Below are 24,640 nucleotides of genomic sequence, written 5' to 3'. Positions count from 1 at the left end.
TCCAAAGGTCCAAAGTTTTATTGTTTTGAATACATTCTCCAGCGGCCCCTCTACTACCCCCACCCTCAGTCCCCAATACAGAATAAGGCTTGACCACAGCCCCCCACCCCACTCCAGAGGCCCCAGCTGGGAGGCAGAGGAGGCTTCCAGTTTGGTTTCAGGGTACCCCCTTCCCATCCCCCCACCCGCCTGCCCATGGGCCAGTCCTAGGAGCAGCTGGGGGTGAAGGGGTTGGACTGGTGCTGGGGTGGGGAGTGGGAGAGGGATAGCAGGCACTTGTAGAGATCTGTGGCCCATGGGCGGCACCCCTCACCCTCCTCCGCCCCCCACCCCCCAACACATGGAATTTTTGGTTCGTTATAAAATTGTCCCTCCCTCCCCTGCTGTGACCTTGTGGGGTATGAGAAACCTAGGCACTCATGGCCCCCTGGAGGGGCAGGGCAGGCAGGGCTGGGGCTGAGAAGGGCTGGGAGTGGGGCAGAGTGGGTGGGTCAGAGGGGTACAAGAGGCAGAGAACAGGGAGGGAGACAAGGCTTTACTTCCTAAGCGATTGTAATAAAAAAGTTCCTGGGTGTTAAGGCCAAAGCCTCAATTCAAATATAAATTCCCCAGAATGGAGGTGGCCCCCTTAACTTCCCCCTCCCTCCCCGCTACCACCACTTTGCCCAGAGCTGAAACCCACAGAGACAGGGAACAGCCCCTAGCCCTGGGCACCCACCCACCCCCACCATTTAAAAAAAAGAAATTAAAGTTTTATACAAAATGTGGGGAGGGGAAAGGGAGGAGGCAGGGAAGAGACAAGAGAGCTGCCCTCACCTCCAGGGCACAGGGGGCTTAAGGCAGCAAAAGAAGCATGGGGGGTGGGGGGCACACGGGTCCCCTGCCCACAGCCCTCAGGAGTCTCGGTGCTCCAGGGAGAGCTGGGCCGTGGCATGCTGGAGGTCAGAGCTCACCCGCCTTGGGGTGAGGGGCCCCCCGGCCTCCCCAGGCCCCTCCCCACGCACCTTCTTGTCCTCGCCCTCATCCTCAAAGCCCCCAGCGGGGCCCCCACCCCCTTCCAGGCGACAGTCTTCACTCCAGCGCCGCTTAAAGCGTAGCTTGAGGGGCATGCACTGGGATGCCCCGGGTGCCTCGCCGGGCTCAGGCTTGGGGGGTGCAGGTGGGGCACGGGGTGTCTTGAACACCTCCCCGTCTTCCTCATCCTCATCACTGATGTCAGTCACCTCCACCTCCTCTGACTCGCCTTCCGAGATGGGCTCCACCTTGATCTGTGGTGGCGGGGGCGGTGGGGCTAGCGCCCCTGCCCCCTCAGCCAGCCCGCCTGCGCTGCCACCGCTCTGGTCAGCACCAGCTGGGGCCTTCTCCCCAGCTGCCCGCTGCCGGCGTCCAAGTGGGGGCGGCTGGAGCTTAAATTTGAATGGGGAGGAAGAAGAAGAAGAGGATGACGACGCCGAGGAGGGGACCGGTGGGGTCTCGGGTGCCATGGGCGGCAGCGGGCACTTGTCAGGGCGCTGGGGCTGGGGCACCACCAGCCCGGGGTAGTGCAGGAAGGCGCGGGGGCTGAGGTGGTAGTTGTAGACGCTTTGGGTGTGGGCCTGCAGGTACCGTTTCATGTCCTCGGGGCTGAAGGAGAAGTGGGAGCCTCCCCCTGAGCCGCTGGGCCCCCCGCCACCACTGGGGTACATCGGGCTCAGCGTGGGCGAGGGAGTGTAGGCCAGGTGGGTGGGCGTCATGGGCAGAGCCGGGGAGAGCTGAGGGGGCAGCAGGGATCCAGGCCCAGCCAGAGGCGACACAGGGAAGGGGCTGAGGGGTTCAGGGCCACCCCGAGGCCGGGGATAGACACGGAAGACACCAGGGTCATGGGGCAGGCGGGCCAGCGGGGGCCCTCGGAAGGCACCCAGATCTGGAGGGCCAGGTGGTCGGGCCCGGGGATCCTCTCCCAGCGGTTCCTCCAGCTCTGATGTGCCATCACTACAGTCACTGACTGAACCTCGGCCCAGGCGGCGGGCCACCACAGCAGAAAAGAGGGAGGATGAGGATGAAGAGCAGGCCGGTGGTGAGCGGGGGTCCTCGGTGGGGGACAGCACCTCGGAGGGCGTCGAGGGAGGGAAGCGGAAGTGGCTACCGCCCGACGGCACTGGCGGGGCACTCTGGGGCACCGCACCCCCTGGCGGAAGGGAGACAGTGTCAAGGCCCCTGGCCTAGCCTGAAGGGGCACGCAGATCCCCTCCACACCAACCATCCCCGGTACTCACCAGCCAACCCCACATCAATGAAAGGGTAATTGACCAGCACCAGTTTGTTGAAATTGAACTTGTAGGTGAACCGTTTCCCCTTAGTCTTGTGCAGAATGCGCTTGTTATAGTAATAGCTGTGGGTACAGAAATGCCATTGGGAGGGTCAGGTATGTGGGATCCAGGTCTAGACTCCACACCTTAACACGCACTTAGGTGTGGCTCCCAAAGGCCAACTGAGGAATGTGGGCCACAGAAGACAAATCAAGTGCCCAGAGAGTGGGTACCAGCTCTCTCCTCACATGTAAGGCAAGAATAGAGGATCCACTGGTGACTGTATTCTCTCCTCAAGATACTTCTGCGTTACCAAGGGGCTCAGGGAAGGGCTGGGAGTGGCCCAAGGTCACACAGCTAGGATTTGGCAAAGCCAGGGGTCAGACCCAATGCTTGTTCCCACAGGCAAGGGGCTGTGCAACGGGTGGGGACAGTGCACATGTGCTCAGGGGTCCCCAGCCCGTCCTCACCGCAGGGCCCGGCTCAGCTTGTCGTAATTCATCTGGGGCTTGCACTTGCGGACTCCCCACAGCCGGGCCACCTCATCAGGGTCTTTGATGACGAATTCCCCGTAGTCCCCCTGCCAGGCGATGACGCCCTGGTACTCCTCCTTCCGTAGCAGCTCCAAGATAAAGTGCCACAGCTGGATCTGCCTCGAGCCAGGGGACGACTCTGGCTTGTAGGCCCAATCCGGGAAGGCAAACCCTGGGGACAGGAGGCAGGGAGTGGCCTGGGGTCAGGATGCCAAGTCCAGGGCTCTGGGTCCCATCCCAGGGTCCACCTCTGCCCTGCCTTCAACATAGGGAAATCTGTCTCACCTCAGTCAAGACCTGATTTAAGAGAAGACAGTGTGTGTCTGTCTGTCTGCATGTGAGGGGCTAGACAGGAGCTGGGGGGAGGGGAAGCTGGAGCCTGCTCCAGCGACACCGGGAGAAACAGGAAACCGTCGGCGGTGGGTCCCGGGGCCAGTGCCAGGGGGCCAGGCACCAAGCCAGGCTGGCGGGCAGGGCTGCCAGTGGGGGAGGGGCAGGAAGGGGCACACGTGGCCAGCCGGGTTGGGGTACACCCCCCCCAGCTTACCCCCACTCCCATTCACAGCCAGTTACACCACCCCAGCTACTCAGATCTCCTCCTTAGGAACATGCCCTGTCTCCTCCGAAGACCCAACAGAGCCCCTACTCCCACCCCAGGACCTGAGAGGAAGATTTTTTTTTTTTTTTCTTAAAAGGACCAGGAGGGGTGGGGTGACTGGTTGCCGATGAGGTCAGCGCTTGCACACACAGAGGCTTCTGTCTTCCCTGGAGAGTGAAACCCAGACTGTCTGAGAGGCGCCCCTAAGCCCTGGACCCTCTGAGCTACACTGCCCTCCCCAGACCCAGGCATCCAGGCCCCACCTGGCTGGAGGGCCCAGCCCAGGCCTGGAGCTTGAGCAGGCACCCTGGAGCTGTCACCCTCTTCCCACTTCTGCCTTCTCATCCTCAGCTCCTTCCCTGCCCACCTGCCTGCCCGCCCCCAGCATTAACCTTGGGTAGAGGTTGGTGGTGGGCTGGCTGGTCTCTGGAGGGGGTGGGCAGCCTGGGGTGGGGGGTGGGGGGGCTGCGGTTGTTGTCATTTCCCAAACCCCCGGGTAATCAGGGGCCATCAATAATTCAGCACCAGGCAGCCGGTAATGGAGGGGTGGGAGGAGGGAAAGGGGAGGAAGGGAAGGACGGGGGAGGCAGGGCAGGGGCCCTGGTGCCACTAGAGAGAAGGCCAAGGTGGCTGGCTAGAGATGGGCGGCTCCCAAATCCAGTCAGGCTGCAGGGGTCAATCGCCTCCCTTGGCCCCAGCTCAAGCAGGTACCAACAAGACCTCCGGGCAACACATCCACCCTCAAAGACTCCACCCAAGTCTGGAATCCAACAAGGGATTCTTCCCCTTGGGAACCCAGGGAATCAGTAGTTCCTGCTCCCACAGGGACCACCCCTTCCAAATCCAGAGCTCACTGTCCCTCACAGGGACCCAGGCCCCCAACTCCCGCCCAGACTGGGCTGCAGTACCACATAATCCCCGAAGTCCCTGCCCCATTCGGATATATCCCAGCCTTCCACCGGCCCCTCAGGGTGCCAGGGATATGACCTCCGGCTGTTCACACACCAGTACCAACAGCCCCAGTTCCATTTAAAAGTGACAGCCTTTGACAACCCCTTCCAGGGACCCCAGAGCCCCATCGCTCTCTTGGGAATCTAGGTGTTCACCCCATTATCCTCACCCTTCTAGAGAGTCCAGATCACAAGGTCTCCTGCAAGGCCCAGGATCCTTTGGAACCCAGGTGACCAAGCCACCAGCTTCATGGACCCTCACATCCCCTCCAAAAAGCTCCCGGTCCTTCTCAGGGCACGAAGCTCCATGCTACTTCCACCTCAGCCCCAATTTGGCTCTAGACCCAGAAGGGGGGCTGAAGCCCCTGAGACATCAAATTGGGGGTGGGGGATGTACTGACTTCCACCCTCCCCCCAAAATTAAAGCCACCCTTCCCAGCCCACCCGCCCCAGCCTCCGTGTCCCGGTAACCAGGCAACGTGTGTGCAGCGACAGTCCTGGGAGCGGGGGAGCAGGAGGCTAAAAATAAACTTTGCAGAAGAGAGGGAGTGAAAGAGACTACACGCAACACAAAGGGAACTCGGAAAGGAGGTGGGGGGGCTCTGGAAAGGCCTCAAGCCGCATTCTGGGAGCTGTCCCAGGCCCCCTTGTTAAACCCCTTCCCTGAGCAACCCCTCCTCCAGGGCCTGGACCCTGGCTCCCACTTCTGGCAGGGACCCGTCCCCACTCCCAGGCCCACCCCAACGACGGCTTTCCTCATCGGACACAGCATACATGAGGGCCTGTTCCGGGCTGTGGTGGGGAGAATGAAGAGGGGGTGACGTCAGGGTGTCTCAATGGGGCTCTGTTCCCCAGGCCTTGGAGCCAGGAGCCAGGCACGGGCAAGGGGAGCATGTGTGAGTGTGCTGTGTATGCGTCCACGTGCTTAAAACAGGGAAACACCAGACCTGCATGAAGGAAGCTTGGGGGTGCGGGACCTCGGGAACATGGGGGCCAGTGAGGCAGGGAGAGAGCTGGCACATGGAGAGAGGGGTTCAGGAAACTGCGAGACAGGGTGCAGAAGTGGCAGCAGACAGACAGCAAGGGCTGGGATGGCGAGGTCCCAGAAGTACACCTGGGTCCTACAGAGGTAGGGTAGGGATTCTCCCAGACAAACTATGCAAGCCTGGGGGGACGAAACTCCCGGGCACCCCCCAACCTCACGTGACGGCCCAAACTTTTTTTAAGGGGGTCGGAAGGGAGGAGTGGTGGTAGAGGAAGAACACGCCGGCCTCCTGGGGGGCCCCACCACCTCCCCCACTCCAGGCGGCCCTCTATGGCGCCAGAGCCGGGAAGAAAACAGGAAGTGGGAAACAGTCACGGCAGAGGAGAGAGGGGCCGGGATGGAGGATTGGATGGAGGGGTGCGGAGCGGCAGGCTAGGAGGCAGACGGGAAAGATGCACCGATCGGAGGCCATTCCATGCCTCTCGCCCCTCCCCTCCCCCAGCTGGAGAACCCACACACTGTTCGGCCCCCAGACAGGGTTGGGGAAGCGACCTGCGGGTCCTATCAGGCCAAGGCCGGTAGCAGGCAGGGAAGATGAGGCGAGGTTGTCTGGGCGCCTCGGCCGCCTTCTCGGGCGAGGGGAGGCTCCTGCTGCCCCCAGGGCCCAGCGGCCCGGGAGCTAGTGGAAGCCGGGGGAGTGTGTGGGACGCACGTGACTGACCCTACCGCACCCCGCACCCCGGCCCCACCCCCAGGGCCCCTCCTCGGTCCGGGTCCCAATCCCCAGGCGCCGGAGCCCAGCTCGGAGCCCTTTAAGATTAAGCCGCCCCCATCCGCCGAGCAGGGGGATGGGGATGGGAATGGGGTTGGGATGGGGTGGGGATGGGATGGGGTGGGGTGGGGATGGGATGGGGTGGGGTGGGTGGGCCGGTCGGGGCACACACCCGCACACAGGAGCCCGAGCCGCCGCCGCCGCCGCCGCCGCCGGGGGAAGGAAACAAGTTTGAACAGCGGCGCCCGGCCCCCTTCCCCCTCCCCCGTCCCCGCCCCGGGCCGGATTCCGACGGGGTAGACGGGCAGGGGGCGGCTGGGACCCCTCCCCCTGCGCGCTTGGGCGCAAAGTCCAGCCCGCGCGAGCCCGGGGGCGGCGGGGGAGGGGAGGGGGAAAAGTCCGAGTGGGAGGGGGGTTAATCCCGCTGCCCCCCGCCCGCCGGCCGAGGGGGAGGGGAACCTTGGCCCCTTAAGGAGGAGCAAGTTGGCGGGGAAGAGAGGGGCGGAGGGAAGAGACGGCCCCCTGAAAGAGAAGAGGTGGATCCGGGAGGGGGGACGAGGGGGGAGTCTCTGCGTCTCCCCCCACCTTCCCCACCCTGCTCAACCCCGGGCCCCCGGTGGCGCGGGAGGAGGGTACCCAGGTCTCCCCGGAGCCACCTTAAAGCCGCGCGTTCTAAGGTCGGAAACAAAAAGTTCCTTTTTCGAACGTTCGGGCTGCGCTTTGGAACTTTGCGACTCGGCGAGGGCGGGGGAGCGAGGAGCCGACAGAGGCGGGCGGGGGAGGGGCGGCGCAGCCCGGACCCCGAGTCCCGGGCTCCCCACTCACGCCCTCCTCCTAGAGGCCATCCCGTATCCCCCGCTACCCTGGTGCAGGGCACGCGCCGCCGTGAAGGTCACCAACCGGACCGCGCAGCGCAGAACCAGGGATAGCGGGCCCGGTGGACGAACCCCCCCGCCCCGCACACGTCCCGGCCCCCAGAGTGCAACGTGACAAGAGCGGAGGGGAAGGACCCCGCCACCCCCGTGATCCCGGGAGTGGGGAGAGCCCGGCCTGCAGGGTCCCGGTACGGATACAGAACCAAGACCCGCAGCACCCACACCACTCCGCCCGGAGCTAGGAATCGGGGGTCCCAGGCAGCAACCCCGCTCGCGCCACGAGAAGCAACAGGTCTCGAGTGCTTGAGGGGTCCCCCAGAACTGGGGATCACTTGGGCTCCCCCGGACCCCTTCAGCCCCCCCAAAGTTTCTCCGTTCGGTTTCCCGGGGCAACAAGTCTCCCCCACACGTGTTGCCCCCGCCCCCACCTGTGTCCGCCGGGGTCTTCATGCTGGGGGGCCCGGGGCGAAGCGCCCCGACTCCGGGCCGCGGCTCCCGGCGCCCGCGTTGCCCCGTCCCGTCCCGCGCCCGTCGGGCCGCCCTTGCCGCCTCACCCGGCCTCGCCTCTCAGAGCCTCTCCCCTCCCCGCCGCCGCCTCCCGGGTTAATATCGCACTCCGGGGCCGGGACGCCCACGCCCCCCGGCCGGCGACGTCACCGCCGCGTCGCCATGGAGACACTGCGCCCGCCCCCTCCCCGCGCACTCACACACACGCTCGCCGGCGCGCAGCCACTGAGGACCGGCCGGCTCCGGGCTTAAAGGGGCCGCGCGGCGGGGGAGGGAGGAAGGAGGGGGCGGGGGTGGAATGGGGTCCCGCGGGTCATGACCGTAGTCCGAGGCTCCGAGTCTGCAGATAACTTAAGTCCTCCGCACTCGCTACCTGCTGCCCCTCCTCCTCTTCTGCCCGCTGCGGGCTCCAGAGTTTCTTTAGGGAGCCTGTATGGGAAAACGGGGGGCCCTTCCGAGGAAGCGGGGGGTCAGAAACTTTTGTGGGGAGGGGGCAGAATCTTCTCTGCAGAGGGACGGGGTCAGGACCTTAGAGGATGATCAAGACGACGGCCTTACCAGCTTGGTTTTACCCAGCCCCCCCACCCTGAGCCTGAATGGGGGCAGCTGTCCAGGGGTGGGGTGGAATGGGTGGGATGCATTTCCCAGAATCGGAAATGGGGAGGCGACTGTGCCCTCCGCTCCTGTGGGGATGGGGTCTTGGCCTTCCTGATAGCCCTAGTCCAGCTGGGGAGGAAGTGACCAGAGAGAATGCATTTGGAAGCCCCCACCACCACCGTCCCCAGGCTGCAGCTGTCCCGGGGACAGGGCTGGCGCCGGAGGTCCCCCCACCTCCACTACTAGGACCGGGGGTTCCGGAGGCGAGGCCAGGATACGAGGGGGCGACCAAAGTCTGAACAAATGTGCTCCCAAGGGGCACTGAGGGTCGCCAGGAGAGAGGAAGACAGGGCTTAAGATCGAAAGCCAGAGCGTAGGGAAGTGTTAAGTCTCTGTTCTCTGCCTCAGCCGGGAGGGAAGGATGAAGCCTGAGGCTCTGGGAAACAGGAAATCACAGTGCAGATCTGATGGAGCCCAGGAGCCGGCAGCAGGGTAGAGGCCAAATAGAAGCAATATTCACAGGCATAGCCTGGAAACAGGGTCTCAAAAAAGACTCTGAGGTTCCAAAGAAGGGCGTATGGGTGGCGGGCGGGAGTTGGGGGGGCTGGGTGGGGGACAAATCCAGAAGATGGGCGGGGAGACACATGAAAGTCACAGACAGGGAAGGCCTGCGGAGCTCAGGCTCCCGGTACCTAGGGCTTCAATCCCAGCCTCCTCGCTTGCGGGGTACCTAGTCCGCCTTAGACAGGTTCCTCACTAGTGCCTCAAAAAAAAAAATCTCAGGCCTCCTCCTTGGGGAGACCAAGGGCTCCAGGGAAGCTTTCCCCCACAACCCCCGGGGAATTATGTAACCTTGCCTACGGACAGTACAGCTCCCCCACGGATATTGTAACCCTCTGGGAGCGGTGTGGTCCAGCAATAATAATCATCATCATTGTTCGAATAACAGCTCCCAAATTCCGAGTGTTCATGATGTGCCAGGCACCGGGCCAGGCATTGTCAGGGGCATCTTCTCATTTAATCCTCACAAAATCCCAACGAGGGGAATTACTGTTGTTATCCCCATTTACAGATAAAGTGATGCTCTCTGAGGGAAAATCAGTCCACTAAATCTTACAGCCAGGAAGTATTGGAACTGAGATTCGAACCCAGATCTAACCAATTCTAAATCACCACACTTACCATTTACCATTATGCTTTATTACCTCTTTTACTACCCCCTTCAAAAAAAAAAAAAGGCAGATTTTCAAAGATATTACATCAGGGCCCGGTAATCCTAGCACTTTGGGAGCCAAGGTGGGAGTTGGCTGACTTTAGGTCAGGAGTTCCAGACCAGCCTGGCCAACATGGTGAAACCCCATCTCTGCTAAAAATACAGAAATTTCCCAAGCATGATCGCGCGGCTATAATCCCGGCTACTCAGGAGGCTGACGAAGGAGAATCACTTGAACCCAAGAGGCGGAGGCTGTAGTAAACCGAGATCGCTCCACTGCACTCCCCCTGGGGCAACAGCAAAACTCCGTCTAAAAATGAATAGGCTGGGCGCGGTGGCTCACGCCTGTAATCCCAGCACTTGGGGAGGCCGAGGCGGTCGGATCACAAGGTCAGGAGATGGAGACCATCATGGCTAACACGGTGAAACCTAAAACCGTCTCTACTAAAAATATAGAAAATTAGCCGGGCGCGGTGGCAGGCGCCTGTCGTCCCTTCTACTTGGGAGGCTGAGGCAGGAGAATGGCGTGAACCCGGGAGGCGGAGCCTGCAGTGAGCCGAGATCGCGCCACTGCACTCCAGCCTGGGCGACAGAGCGAGACTCCGTCTGAAAAAAAATAAAAATAAAATAAAATAAACAAATAAATAAAAAGGTCAGGCGCGGTGGCTCACGCCTGTAATCTCAGCACTTTGGGAGGCTGACGCGGGTGGATCACCTGAGGTCAGTAGTTCGAGACCAGCCTGACCAACCTGGAGAAACCCCATCTCTACTAAAAATACAAAAAATTAGCCGGGCGTGGTGGCGCATGTCTGTAATCCCAGCTACTCGGGAGGCTGAGGTAGAATCGCTTGAACCCGGGAGGCAGGGGTTGCAGTGAGCAGAGATCGCGCCATTGCACTGGAGCCTGGACAATGAGAGCGAAATTCAGTTTCAAAAAAAAAAAAAAAAAGATAACACATCAGTAACAAACCCAGTGACCCCTACCTTCCCACCACCAAGACAGAGATCTGATTTACACCCAACCTTTGCTACTTCTTGTCTCTGACAGGGCAAGTGAACTCAGTTAGTTCACCTCTTTTTTTTTTTTTCTTTGAGATGGGGGTCTCACTGTATTGCCCAGGCTGGATTGCAGTGGCACAATCATGGCTCACTAAAGCCTCAACTTCCCTACCTCAAGCAATCCTCCCACTTCAGCTACCTGAGTAGCTGGGACTACAGATACACGCTACCATGCCCGGTTACTTTTTTTTTTTTCTTTTTGAGATGGAGTTTTGCTCTTGTCACCCAGGCTGTAAATGCAATGGCACGATCTCGGCTCGGCTCACTGCAACCTCTGCCTCCCCGGTTCAAGCTATTCTCCTATCTCAGCCTCCTGAGTAGCTGGAATTACAGGCACCCACCACCATGCCCAGCTAATTTTTTTTTTTTTTTTTTTTTTTTTTTGAGACAGTTTTGCTCTTGTTGACCAGGCTGGAGTGCAATGGCACCATCTCGGCTCACTGCAACCTCCATCTTCCGGGTTCAAGCGATTCTCCTGCCTCAGGATTATCCTACTCTCCTGCCTCCTGAGTAGCTGGGATTACAGGCTTGCCCCACCACGCCCGGCTAATTTTTTTTTTTTTTTTTGAGACGGAGTCTCTCTCTGTCGCCCAGGCTGGAGTGCAGTGGCCAGATCTCAGCTCACTGCAAGCTCCGCCTCCCGGATTTATGCCATTCTCCTGCCTCAGCCTCCCGAGTAGCTGGGACTACAGGCGCCCGCCACCTCGCCCGTCTAGTTTTTTGTGTTTTTTAGTAGAGACGGGGTTTCACCGTGTTAGCCAGGATGGTCTCGATCTCCTGACCTCGTGATCCACCCGTCTCGGACTCCCAAAGTGCTGGGATTACAGGCTTGAGCCACCGCGCCCAGCCTAATTTTGTATTTTTAGTAGAGACAGGGTTTCTCCATGTTGGTCAGGCTGGTCTTGAACTCCTGACCTCAGCTGATCCACCCGCGTCGGCCTCCCAAAGTTCTGGGATTACAGGCGTGAGCCACCGCGCCTGGCCTTTTTATTTATTTATTTTTCTTTTTTTTGTTTTTGAGCACTTTGGGAGGCCGAAGCGGGCAGATCACGAAGTCAGGAGATCGAGACCATCCTGGCTAACACAGTGAAACCCCGTCTCTACTAAAAATACAAAAAAATTAGCTGGGCGTGGTGGGGGGCACCTATAGTCCCAGCTACTCAGGAGGATGAGGCAGGAGAATCATTTGAACCCCGGAGGCGGAGGTTGCAGTGAGACAACATCATGCCATTGCACCCCAGCCTGAGTGACAGGGCAACACTCCGTCTTAAAAAAATATATATAGAAAGAAAAAAAGAAAAATCGGCCGGGCGCGGTGGCTCAAGCCTGTAATCCCAGCACTTTGGGAGGCCGAGACGGGCGGATCACGAGGTCAGGAGATCGAGACCATCCTGGCTAACAAGGTGAAACCCCGTCTCTACTAAAAAATACAAAAAACTAGCCGGGCGAAGTGGCGGGCGCCTGTAGTCCCAGCTACTCGGGAGGCTGAGGCAGGAGAATGGCGTGAACCCGGGAGGCGGAGCTTGCAGTGAGCTGAGATCCGGCCACGGCACTCCAGCCTGGGCGACAGAGCCAGACTCAGTCTAAAAAAAAAAAAAAAAAAGAAAAAGAAAAATCAGAGATGTGACGTATGCAATAAATACTGTTAATAATTATTAGCAGAGTGAACTCTATGCCCCATGGATAACAAAAGCACTCTACCCTACAGACTCCAAGTGTAACAACAGTTAGAGTAAACAGCAATAAACAAGCTGGTTGCAGTTCGTGTCTGACACATGTAATCCCAGCACTTTGGGAGGCTGAAGGAGGAGAATTTCATGAGGCCAGGAATTCGAGACCAGCCTGGGCAACATGGTGAGACTGTTTCTACAAAAAAATTATTTATTTATTTATTTATTTGAGATGGAGTCTCCCTCTGTTGCCCAGGATGCAGTGCAGTTGCAGGATCTCAGCTCACTGCAACCTCTCCCTCCTGGGTTCAAGCAATTCTCCTGCCTCAGCCTCTCCAGTAGCCTGGATTACAGGCATATGCCACCACACCCGGCTGATTTTGTATTTTTAGTAGAGACGGGATTTCTCCATGTTGGCCAGGCTGGTCTCAAACTCCTGACCTCAGGTGATCTGCCCACCTCAGCCTCCCAAAGAGCTTACAGGCATGAGCCACCAAGCCTGGCTGAGAGGATGGTTCTTATTGACAGATCTGTGTCCGTGATGTCCAAAGGGCAGCCCAGGCTTGTGTTTTCTTTTTCTTTTTTCTTTTTTTTAATTTATATTTTAAGTTCTGGGATACATGTGCAGGACGTGCAGGTTTGTTACATAGGTAAACGTGTACCATGGTAGTTTACTGCACCTATCAACCCATCACCTAGGTATTAAGGGACCTTTTCTCTTAAAAATAAAATTAAAAAAAAAAAATAAAGCGTACAGCACTGAGTGTGAAACTGTGTATTAATGTCATAATCCCACTCTGACCCAGATGGATGGCTCAAACTCACTGTTTCTACGAAACACAATCACGGATGATCGGCATGCCTCATGGGAGAATCTGAATGATCCACAGAGAGTGAAAGTCCCTCGTGAAAATGTCGCCTGGGCCTCATAAGTTTGGTGGTCTGTGCAAACGTGTCCATGGATATTGTAACCTTTCAGTGGTCTATGTGACTCCAATTGCTTTATCAACACTGATACCCACTCCCAGAGATGGTAGAGATGGTGAAACATTGGCCAGGTGCGGTGGCTCACACCTGTAATCCCAGCACTTTGGGAGGTTGAGGTGGGCTGGTGGATCACCTGAAGTCAGGAGTTCAAGACCAGCCTGGCCAACATGGTGAAACCCATCTCTACTAAAAGTACAAAAATTAGCTGGACATGGTATCGGGTGCCTATAATCTCAGCTACTCAGGAGGCTGAGGCAGGAGAATCACCTGAACCCAGGAGGCAGATGTTGCAGTGAACCAAGATTGTGTTCAAGTGATTCTCCTTCCTCAGCCTCCCAAGTAGCTGGGATTACAGGTGCACACCACCACACCCGGCTAATTTTTTTTATTTTTTTATTTTTAGTAGAGACAGTGTTTCATCATGTTGGCCAGGCTAGTCTCAAACTCCTAACCTCAGGTAACCACCCTCTTTGACCTCCTGAAGTGCTGGGATTACAGGTGTGAGCCACCACACCCAGCACTCTCTTTTTTTCTTTTTTTGAGACAGAGTCTGGCTCTGTTGCCCAGGCTGGATGGAGTGCAGTGGCGCCATCTCAGATCACTGCAAGCTCTGCCTCCTGGGTTCACGCCATTCTCCTGCCTCAGCTTGCTGAGTAGCTGGGACTATAGGTGCCTGCCACCACGCCCAGTTAATTTTTTGTATTTTTGGTAGAGATGGGGTTTCACCGTGTTAACCAGGATGGTCTCAATCTCCTGACCTCGTGATCTGCCCGTCTCGGCCTTACAAAGTATTGGGATTACTGGCGTGAGCCACCGCGCCCAGCCTTTTTCTTGAGGTGGAATTTTGCTCTTGTCACCCAGGCTGGAGTGCAGTGGCACGATCTCCGCTCACTGCCACCTCCGCCTCTTGGGTTCAAGCAATTCTCCCACCTCAGTCTCCCAAGTAGCTAGGATTACAGGCACTCGCTACTACACCTGGCTGAAAACCCTGTTTCTTTTTTTTTCCCCCTGAGACAAAGTCTTGCTCTGTGGCCCAGAGCTGGAGTACAATGGCGCCATCTTGGCTCACTGCAATCACCACCTCCCGGGTTCAAGCGATTCTTCTGCCTCAGCCTCCCGAGTACCTGGGATTACAGGTACCCGCCACCACGCCTGGCTAATTATTGTGTTTTTAGTAGAGACGGGGTTTCACCGTGTTGGCCAGGCTGGTCTTGAACTCCTGACCTCGTGATCCGCCTACCTCGGCCTCCCAAAGTGCTGGGATTATAGGCATGAGCCATCGCCATGAGCCATTGCACCCAGCCAAAACCCTGTTTCTTAAGAAAAAAAACTATTGTGATGCCAGGGATTGAGTCCAATCTCTCCCCCTCTGCAAAACCCTGTTGCAGTGTTCTCTATCAAAACAAACAAAAATTTAAAAAATGAATAGTATGACTCATCTCATGTTATAGACAACCATAAACAGTGTGACCACCTCTAAACAGAATGTCACCCCCTTAGAGTACCATCTTTTGCATCTCCCTGACCGGAGATGCTGAAGTCACCAGGGATCAGATCTCTCTTTTCTCCTCTGTCTAGACTCGTTCCCTTGATAACCTCCACCAGTCCCATGGTGGATATGCCATCTCTATGATGATTACACCCACATTCATTTATTTATTTACTTGTTTCTCTCTCTCTTCTCTCCTTCTCTCTCTCTCTGTGTGTGTGTGTGTGTGTGTCTCTGATCTCTCTCTCTCTTTCTTCTTTTTCTTTCTTGACAGGGTCTCACTCTGTTGTCCAGCTGGAGTGCAGTGGCGCGATCACAGCTCACAGCAGACTTGACATCCTCGGTCTCAGGTGATCCTCCCACCTCAGCTTCCTGAGCAGCTGAGACTACAGCTGTGCACCACCACACCTGGCTAATTTTTGTATCTTTTTGGAGAGATGGGGATCTTACTATGTTGGCCAGACTGGTCTTGAACTCCTAAGATCAAGTGATGCTCCCACCTCAGCCTCCCAATAGTGTTGGGATTACAGCTGTGAACCACTACGCCCAGCCTCCGACCACATTTGTATCTCAGTCTTGTCTCTCCCCTGAACTCCAATCTGGCACATCCAACGACCTCATCAGTGTGTCTATTTGAATTTCTCAAGCTTGCCAAATCATAAATGGTCTTCCTGAACTCCCCCCAGCTGCCCCCACAGGCTTCCCCATCTCAGGAAATTGCAATTCCATTTTGCTGGCTGCTCAGGCTGAATACCTTGGAGTCATCTTTGCCCCCTTTCTCTCATCCGATATCCAATCTGAAGGGAATTTCCACCAGCTCTACCTTTGACTATTCCAGAATCAGCTACTTTTTTTTTTTTTTTTTCCTTTTTTTGAGATAGGGTTTGGCTCTGTTGCCCAGGCTGGAGTGCAGTGACGCCATCTCGGCTCACTGCAAACTCCACCTGTCAGGCTCAAGCCTCCTCCTACCTCAGCCTCCCAAGTAACTGGGACCAAGTCACATGCTACCACTCCTGGCTAATTTTTTTTTTTTTGTTTTTTTTTTTTCCTGAGACGGAGTCTTGCTCTGTTGCCCAGGCTGGAGTGCAATGGCGCCATCTCAGCTCACTGCAACCTCTGCCTCCCGGGTTCAAGGGATTCTCCTGCCTCAGCCTCTCGTGTAGCTGGGACTACAGGCACCCGCCACCATGCCCAACTAATTTTTGTATTTTTAGTAGAGATGGGGTTCCACCATTTTGGCCAGGTTGGTCTCAAACACCTGACCTTGTGATCCGCCTGCCTCAGGCTCCCAAAGTGCTGGGATTACAGGCGTGAGCCACTGTGCCCGGCCACTCCCAGCTAATTTTTTTTTTTTTTTAATTTTCTTGTCGAGACAGGGTTTCACCGTGTTGCTCAGGCTGATATCAAACTTCTGGACTCAAGTGATCCTCCCGCCTCAGCCTCCCAAAGTGCTGGGATTACAAGTAGGAGACACTGTATCCAGCTTATTTATTTACTTATTTATATTTTTTTGAGACAGAGTTTCATTCTTGTTGCCCAGGCTGGAGTGCAGTGGCGCAATCTCAGCTCACTGCAACCTCTGCCTCCCAGATTCAAGCAATTCTCCTGCCTCAGCCTCCTAAGTAGCTGGGATTACAGGTCAGGCTGGTCTGAAACTCCTGACCTCAAGTGATCCAAGCGCCTCAGCCTCCCAAAGTGTTGGAATTACAGGCGTGAACCACTGAGCCGAGCTGGACTCAGTGTACATTTTTCACTGCCTTATCACCAGTGCTTAGACCAGTGAGTGTCATAGAATAGGTTTGTAATATTGGCTGGGCAGGGTGGCTCATGTCTATAATCCCAGCACTTTGGGAGGCCGAGGCGGACGGATCACGAGGTCAGGAGATGGAGACCATCCTGACTAACACGGTGAAACCCCATCTCTACTGAAAATACAAAAAATTAGCTGGGCGTGGTGGCATGCACCTTAGTCCCAGCTACTCTGGAGGCTAAGGCAGGAGAATTGATTGATCCCAGGAGGCAGATGTTGCAGTGGACCCAGATCACGCCACTGCACTCCAGTCCGGGCAACAGAGCGAGACTCCAGTGCAGTGGCGTAATCTCAGTTCACTGCAAGCTCTGCCTCCCAGGTTCACGCCATTCTCCTGCCTCAGCCTCCTGAGTAGCTGGGACTACAGGCACCCGCCACCATGCCTGGCTAATTTTTTGTAGTTTTAGTAGAGACGGGGTTTCACCATGTTAGCCAGGATGGTCTCGATCTCCTGCCCTTGTGATCCACCCACCTCGGCCTCCCAAAATTCTGGGATTACAGGCGTGAGCCACTGCGCCTGGCCCAGAGTTACACTCTTGTCGCCCCCAGCTGGAGTGCAATGGCACGATCGCAACTCACTACAACCTCCGCCTCTCCGGTTCAAGCGATTCTCCTGCCCCAGCCTCCCTAGTAACTGGGATTACAGGCGCCTGCCACCATGCCTGGCTAACTTTTGTGTTTTTAGTAGAGACGGGGTTTCACCACGTTGGGCAGGTTAGTCTCGAACTCCTGACCGCCGGTAATTCACACACCTCGGCCTCCCAAAGTGCTGGGATTACGGGAGTGAGCCACAGCTCCCAACCTTTTTTTAAATATAGTTCTAGTGGAAATGGGGTTTCACCATGTTGGCAAGGCTGGTTTTGAACTCCTAACCTCAAGTGATCTGCCTATGTGGGCCTCCCAAAGTGCTGAGATTACAGGTGTGAGAGCTACAGCACCCCACGTGGTATGTCAGTTTCATCAGGTCATGGATGAGGTAATTATTTCCCATACACAGGTAGAAACTCCATGTTCTGTTGAAGCCTTCTGGGCCATGGCTCACACCTGTTTATTCCCACTTTCGGAGGCCAAGGCGGGAGAATGGCTGGAACTCAGGAATTCAAGATCAGCCTGGGCAATGTAGTGAGACCTGGTCCCTAAAAGAAAAAACAAAAACAGGCTGAGCCCGGTGGCTCACGCCTGTAATCCCAGCACTTTGGGAGGCCAAGGTGGGCGGATCACGAGGTCAGAAGATCGGGACCATCCTGGCTAACATGATGAAACCCCATCTCTACTAAAAAAAAAAAAAAAAAAAAAAAAAATTAGCCGGGTGTGGTGGCGGGTGCCTGTAGTCCCAGATATTCAGGAGGCTGAAGCAGGAGAATGGCATGAACCTGGGAGGCCGAGGTTGCAGTGAGCCGAGATGACACCACTGCATTGCAGCCTGGGCAACAGAGCAAGACCCCGTCTCAAAACAAAACAAAACCAAAAAACCAAAACCAAACAAACAAATATTAAAAAGAAAAACAAAAAGAAACCCTCTGGACCTTTGTAACCTTCATAAAATTCCATGAACCGCCCCCACCAACAGTCTTAGTTCTTCTATAAAAAGTTACCTGGCTGGGCATTGTGGCTCAGGCCTGTAATCTCAGCACTTTGGGAGGCCGAGGTGGGTGGATCACGAGGTCAGGAGTTCGAGACCAGCCTGCCCAAGATGGTGAAACCCCATCTCTACTAAAAAAAAAAAGGCAGGTGTGGTGGCTCACACCTGTAATCCCAGCACTTTGGGAGGCCAAAGGGGGCGGATCACGAGGTCAGGAGATCGAGACCATCCTGGCTAACACAGTGAAACTTCATCTCTACTAACAATACGAAAAAATTAGCCAGGCATGGTGACGGGCGTCTGTAGTCCCAGCTACTTGGGAGGCTGAGGCAGGAGAATGGCGTGAATCTGGGAGGCGGAGCTTGCAGTGAGCCAAGATCGTGCCACTGCACTCCAGCCTGTGTGACAGAGCAAGACTAAGTCTCAAAAAAAAAAAATTAATAAAAATAAATAAATAAATAAATAAATACAAAAATTAGCTGGGTGTGGTGATGCATGTCTGTATTCCCACCTACTCAGGAGGATGAGGCAGGAGAATTGCTTGAACCTGGGAGGTGGAGGTTGCAGTAAGCCGAGAAGCCCCGTCTCAGGAAAAAAAAAAAAAAAAAGGTACCAATAGCAGCCAGCCATAGTGGCTCACACCTGTAATCCCAGCACTTTGGGTGGCTGAGACAGGTGGATCGCTTGAGTCCAGGAGTTTGAGACCAGCCAGGGCAACATAGGGAGACCATGTCTACTAAAAATGATAATTAGCCAGGCATGGTGGTGCATGCCTGTAGTCCCAGCTCCTCGGGAGGCTGAGGTGAGAGGATCACTTAGGCCCAGGAGGCAGAGGCTGCAGTCAGCTTAGATCACGCCACTGTACTCCAACCTGGGCAACAGACTAAGACTCTGTCTCAAAAGAAAAAACAAAAAATGGCCGCGTGCGGTGGCTCATGCCTATAATCCCTGCACTTTAGGAGGCCGAGGCAAGCAGATCAACTGAGGTTGGGAGTTTGAGACCAGCCTGACCAACATGGAGAAACTCTGTCTCTACTAAAAATATAAAATTAGCTAGGGGTGGTGGCGCATGCCTGTAATCCCAGCCACTCGGGAGGCTGAGGCAGGAGAATTGCTTACCCGGCAGGTGGAGGTTGTGGTAAGCAGAGATCGTGCCATTGCACTCCAGCCTGGGCATCAAGAGCGACAATCCATCTCAAAAGAGCCAAAACAAAAAAATTTACCCAGTATCCCTTCTATACACACAGAGATTAAAACACTATGACTTGGCTGGTCGCGGAGGCTCACGCCTGTAATCCCAGCACTTTGGGAGGCCAAGGCAGGCGGATCACGAGTTCAGGAGATTGAGACCATCCTGGCTAACATGGTGAAACCCCATCTCTATTAAAAATACAAAAAAGTAGCCGGGTGTGGTGGCGGGCACCTGTAGTCCCAGCTACTCAGAAGGCTGAGGCAGGAGAATGGCGTGAACCTGGGAGCTGGAGCGTGCAGTGAGCCAAGATTGCGCCACTGCACTTCAGCCTGGGAGTCAGAGCGAGACTCTGTCTCAAAAAAAAAAAGAAAATTTGCTGGCCGTGGTGGCAAGTGCCTGTAGTCCCAGCTACTTGAGAGGCTGAAACAGGAGAATTGCTTGAACCCAGGAGGCGGAGGCTGCAGTGAGCCAAGATTGAACCAGGGCACTCCAGCCTGGGCAACAGGGCAAGACTATGTCTCAAAAAAGAAAAAAAAAAAAAAAACCCAGCTGTGTGTGGTGGCTCACACCTGTAATCCCAGCACTTTGGGAGGCAGATCATGAGGTCAAGAGATCGAGACCATGTGGTCAACGTGGTGAAACTCTGTCTCTACTAAAAATACAAAAATTGGCTGGACATCATGGTGTGCGCCTGTAGTCTCAGCTACTCAAAAGAAATAAGTAAATAAACTAAAGTTCTGCGGTCCGGGTACGGTGGCTCACGCCTGTAATCCTAGCACTTTGGGAGGCCAAGGCAGGTGGATCACGACGTCGGGAGATCGAGACCATCCTGGCTAACATGGTAAAATCCCATCTCTACTAAAAATACAAAAAAGTAGCCGGGCATGGTGGCGGGCACCTGTAGTCCCAGCTACTCGGGAGGCTGAGGCAGGAGAATGGTGTGAACCCAGGAGGCGGAGTTTGCAGTGAGCCGAGATCGCGCCACTGCACTCCAGCCTGGGTGACAGAGCAAGACTCTGTGTCAAAAAAAAAAAAAAAAAAAAAGTCCTGTGGTTTACTGCTTAAGATTATCTTGGCCGGGCGCGGTGGCTCAAGCCTGTAATCCCAGCACTTTGGGAGGCCGAGACGGGCGGATCACGAGGTCAGGAGATCGAGACCATCCTGGCTGACACGGTGAAACCCCGTCTCTACTAAAAAATACAAAAAAAAACTTAGCCGGGTGAGGTGGCGGGCGCCTGTAGTCCCAGTTACTCGGGAGGCTGAGGCAGGAGAATGGCGTAAACCCAGGAGGTGGAGCTTGCAGTGAGCTGAGATCTGGCCACTGCACTCCAGCCTGGGCGACAGAGCGAGACTCCGTCTCAAAAAAAAAAAAAAGATTATTTTATTATCCCTTTTTACAAGGGTGGAAATCAAGACACAGAGAGGTTAAGTAACTTTCCCAACATCACACAGCTGGGAAAAAGCCCAACTGGGATTTTACCCTAGGCAGTCTGGCTAAGCCTGTGCTATCCTGCCTTCTGTAGCATCACCCCTTACCCAGCATGACAGTGTAATTTTAATTAACTGTGTAACTAAGTCAACTATGGTTTATGTAATTCTCCCAGGGGCAGGGTGCAGCTCCCTGTGCACACTTTTCCTCAATGACCAGGGAAACAGGCCTTGGACAGTGTGAATTCCCATTTACAGGTTTCCTTCATGTATTTATTATGCATGGTATAACTTTTTTTCTTTCTTTTTTTTTTTTTTTTTTCTCTTTTTTGAGTCTGAGTCTCACTTTGTTGCCCAGGCTGGAGCAGTGGTGCAATCTCACTTCACTGTAATCTCCACCTCCTGGGTTCAAGACATTCTCCTGCCTCAGCCTCCTGAGTAGCAGGGATTACAGATGCGTGCCACCATGCCTGGCTAATTTTTGAATTTTTTTTTTTTTTTGAGATGGAGTCTTGCTCTGCCGCCCAAGTTGGAGTATAGTGGTGCAATCTCAGCTCACTGCAATCTCTGCCTCCTGGGTTCAATTGATTCTCCTGCCTTAGCCTCCCAAGTAGCTGGGACTACAGGCGCATGCCACCACACCCGGCTAATTTTTTGTATTTTTAGTAGAGATGGGGTTTCATCGTGTTAGCCAGGATGGTCTCGATCTCCTGACCTCACAATCTGCCTGCCTTGGCCTCCTAAAGTGCTGGGTGGGAGTACAGGCATGCACCACTGCGCCTGGCCTGCATTTTTACTTTTTGGAGACAGAGTCTTGTTCTGTTGCTCAGGCTGGAATGCAATGGCACAATCTCAGCTCACTGCCACCTCTGTCTCCTGGGCTCAACCGTTTCTCTTGCCTCTGCCTCCTGAGTAGTTGGGATTACAGGCACCCGTCACCATGCCTGGCTAATTTTTGTGGTATTTTTAGTAGAGACGGGGTTTTACCATGTTGGCCAGGCTGGTCTCAAACTCCTGATCTCAGGTGATCCACCCACCTTGGCCTTCCAAAGTGCTGGGAGTACAGGCGTGAGCCATCACACCCAGCCAAATTTTTGTATTTTTAGTAGAGATGGGGTTTCACCATGTTGGCCAGGCTGGTCTTGAACTCCTGACCTCAAGTGATCTGCCTTCTCAGCATCCCAACATGGTATAACTCTTGTAAGCAGTGGGGATCCCTACACGGACATTATAAATTTACCACAGCCAGAGAAAAGCCGTTCAACTGACAGTGGAGACCTCCTTTCACTGCAGCAGGTTCCCTAGGCCAAGTTCCCTCATGCAGAGTGCCCTCATGCAGAGTACACACCTCTCTGCTAAAAGTCTAATTCTCCCTCACACCTGATGCAAACCGACTGTGGAACACGAAACCCTACCTTAATCAATAAAAATCTCCCCCAAACATAATGTAAGCTCCCATGGGCAATGTGAACTCCTGCCCCTTATGAGCTTCCCGGCAGACAGTGTAATCTCTTCATATCCATGACAAAGTTAACACAGACAGGGCACACCTCCATGCAGGGAGAACTTTCTGTGGCTGCTGTGAACCCGTTTTGTGATACCATGAACCACTCCGCATGGGGCTCCCTACAAAGACAGTGCGCACTCTCTTGAGTGTAAATTTCCCCCAGATTCAGCATCTACCCAATGTGCACAATACAAACTGCTTTGTCAAACCTCCCTTAACTCCGGGTCCACCCAATATGGAAGGATGAATTGTCCTTTAGGATTACATTAAACGCTAGACGCAGTGGCTTATTCCTATAATCCCAGCACTTCAGGAGGCCAAGATGGAAGGATGGCTTGAGGCTAGAAATTGGAGACCAGCCTAGACAACATAGTGAGACTCCATCTCTACAAAAAAAAAAAAAAAAGTAGCAGGGCATGGTGGTACATGCCTGTGGTCCCAGCTACTCAGGAGGCTGAGGCAGGAGGATTGCTTGAACCCACGCATTCAAGGTTGCAGTGAGCTATGATGCTGCCACTGCACTCCAGCCTGGGCGACAGAGTGAGACCCTGTCTGAAAATAAAATAAAATAAAATAAAAATAAATAGAATTAGGCCGGGCACAATGGCTCACGCCTGTAAACCCGGCACTTTGGGAGGCTGAGGTGGGCGAGTCATGAGGTCAGGAGTTCAAGACCAGCTTGACCAAAATGGTGAAACCCCTTCTCTACTAAAAATACCAAAATTAGCGGGGCGTGGTGGCGTGCGCCTGTAATCCCGGCTACTCAGGAGGCTAAGGCATGAGAATCACTTGAACCCAGGAGGCAGAAGTTGCAGTGAGCCGAGATCGCGCCACTGCACTCCAGCCTGGGCGACAGAGCGAGACTCCGTCTTGAGAAAAAAAATAAAAATAAAAAATAATAATAATAACAGTGTAGGGTATAAGATTCCTTCCGAGTGTGAACTCCTTGTGGACAGTGAATTTCCCCCAATCTCCAGACAAATAATTTGTGAACAGTGGGACTTTCTCATAGATGTGAATATCCTTCATAGTCCAGGAACCCCATTGGACAACTGATATTTCTTCTATGCTATGAACTGGCTCTATGCCCTAGCACATTCTTTCACACGTAGTTTGAGTGTTTCGTGGACAGTATGACTTGCCATAGACTGGATGCAGTTTCCTCACAAATGGTGTGAATTCCAGTGTGGAATCTGAACCTGTCACAGGCAAAAGAAACCCTCCCTGCGGCCAGCGTAACCCATATGGCTTCCCATTAGCCTCGGACCAGGGCAAATACAAGGTGGAAGGCATAAATGCATTGCAGACAGGTTCACACCTGGTTGTAAACTCGTATCTGGGCAGCAGGCATCTACTACAAACAGGGCATCTCCCTGTCCTCCTCCACTCCAGTGTGATACCCCCCTACCCCTAGGATCTTTAAAAATCTCCCTCCGCCAGGGGCGTACACCCACAAGGTATAGCTCTCCACGTAATGCAGTGCGAAGCCCCAAGAAGCGCTGCATTTCCTCATCTCGGCCCCCTGTCCCAATGCCTAGTGGGCTGTCAAACTTCGCTGTCCTAAATGTCAAACTCTTGGAGGAGGTGACCTGTCCCCCGGGCCCCAGGCCGCGCGCGTTGCCTATACTGCAGCGCGCGACACCCCACAAGCGCGCGTTCTCTCCCCTCCCGGTGGCAACAGTGCTTTCCGCGGGGCCGCGCCAGACTTTTCGAGACCGTCGATTGGTCGTAGTCCCGGCCACCCGGCAGCCAATCAAGAAGGGGAAAGGTGACATCACTGGTTCGCCTCCCCTCCCCCAACCCAAACTTCCCTACTCTGTCTACCGGCAGCAACAACCACATGGGGGAGGGGTAAGAGAGTAGAGCCGGTGAGGTCATTGCACCGCCCCGGGAGCTGCTGATTGGCTGCGGGGCTCGCGGGTGGCGGTTGGCTGCTCCTTGCACCTCCCCCTCTTGCCGCTACCGCTGCCACTGAGAGGAGCCACCGGCGACGCCAGAGCCAGGAATACGGGTGAGTCGGGGCCCTGGGTCTAAGATACTCCTGGCGTCCAGTGAGACTCACGATGAACTGCCCTTTTCGACTTTTTCTCCTCGCCGGGGTTCTTTGGTGCTCCAGGCACTCTGTCACATGGGAGTTGTAGTCTGCCTTGTACTGTCGGCTATGGGCCGAGGACGTGAGAAGACTACGATTCCCAGCAGGAATTGCGACTAGTCGGTCAACAAACGTTCGGGCCACGCCTTCTACGTCCACTCATTGGACAACCTGTCCCTTAGCCCCTCCTTCTTTCATTTCATTGGTTACTGTCCCTCACAGAGGTTGGGTTCCGGCCTAGGCTGCATGGCGACTGGGTACTGTATTTGTCATTTGGAACTAAGACGGCCTGCAATTGGATACAGCTGGTGTCCTTCACTTGTTGTAGGGTAGGGCCCTAGGCAGATCAGGCGGTCGTAGGCTCAGGTTGGTGTCGGTCCCGGAGGGAGGCCGGTCTTGGACTTTGGCCCCGCCCCTTAGCGCTGCCGGATGGCCCCGATTGGTCCCCGCGAACGTCGCTCGTAGTCGAGAGGCGGAGCCGACCAGGCTGCGGATATCTATTGGTC

The 24,640-nt window shown here is 55.1% G+C and overlaps 2 protein-coding genes across 3 annotated transcripts in view; one reads left to right on the top strand and one right to left on the bottom strand.

Moving 5' to 3' along the window:
• ERF (ETS2 repressor factor) lies at positions 1–24,127 on the bottom strand. 2 transcript variants are annotated; one of them, XM_017952932.3, is made up of 4 exons: positions 24,105–24,127; positions 2,759–2,993; positions 2,256–2,371; positions 1–2,167 (listed from the first exon to the last, which is right to left on the bottom strand). In XM_017952932.3, exons 2-4 carry the CDS (start codon positions 2,788–2,790, stop codon positions 894–896), a joined length of 1,422 nt encoding a protein of 473 aa, XP_017808421.1. In that variant the 5' UTR covers positions 2,791–2,993; positions 24,105–24,127; the 3' UTR covers positions 1–893. The 2 variants fall into 2 exon arrangements, with proteins under 2 accessions (XP_017808421.1, XP_003915666.1); XM_003915617.3 differs by lacking the exon at positions 24,105–24,127 and adding an exon at positions 7,430–7,630.
• Positions 23,969–24,640, top strand: part of CIC (capicua transcriptional repressor) — a 28,068-nt gene continuing 27,396 nt past the window's right edge. Inside the window, exon 1 of the mRNA XM_009194601.3 lies at positions 23,969–24,053. The gene's annotated coding sequence lies outside the window, so the exon portion shown is untranslated. The remainder of the gene's footprint in view (positions 24,054–24,640) is intronic.

The sequence above is a fragment of the Papio anubis genome, chromosome 20, assembly GCF_008728515.1.
Source record: "Papio anubis isolate 15944 chromosome 20, Panubis1.0, whole genome shotgun sequence".
Taxonomy (NCBI): Eukaryota; Metazoa; Chordata; class Mammalia; order Primates; family Cercopithecidae; genus Papio; species Papio anubis.
The sequence above is the reverse complement of the archived record's forward strand: the minus strand, read 5'-3'. Positions and strand labels throughout refer to the sequence as shown.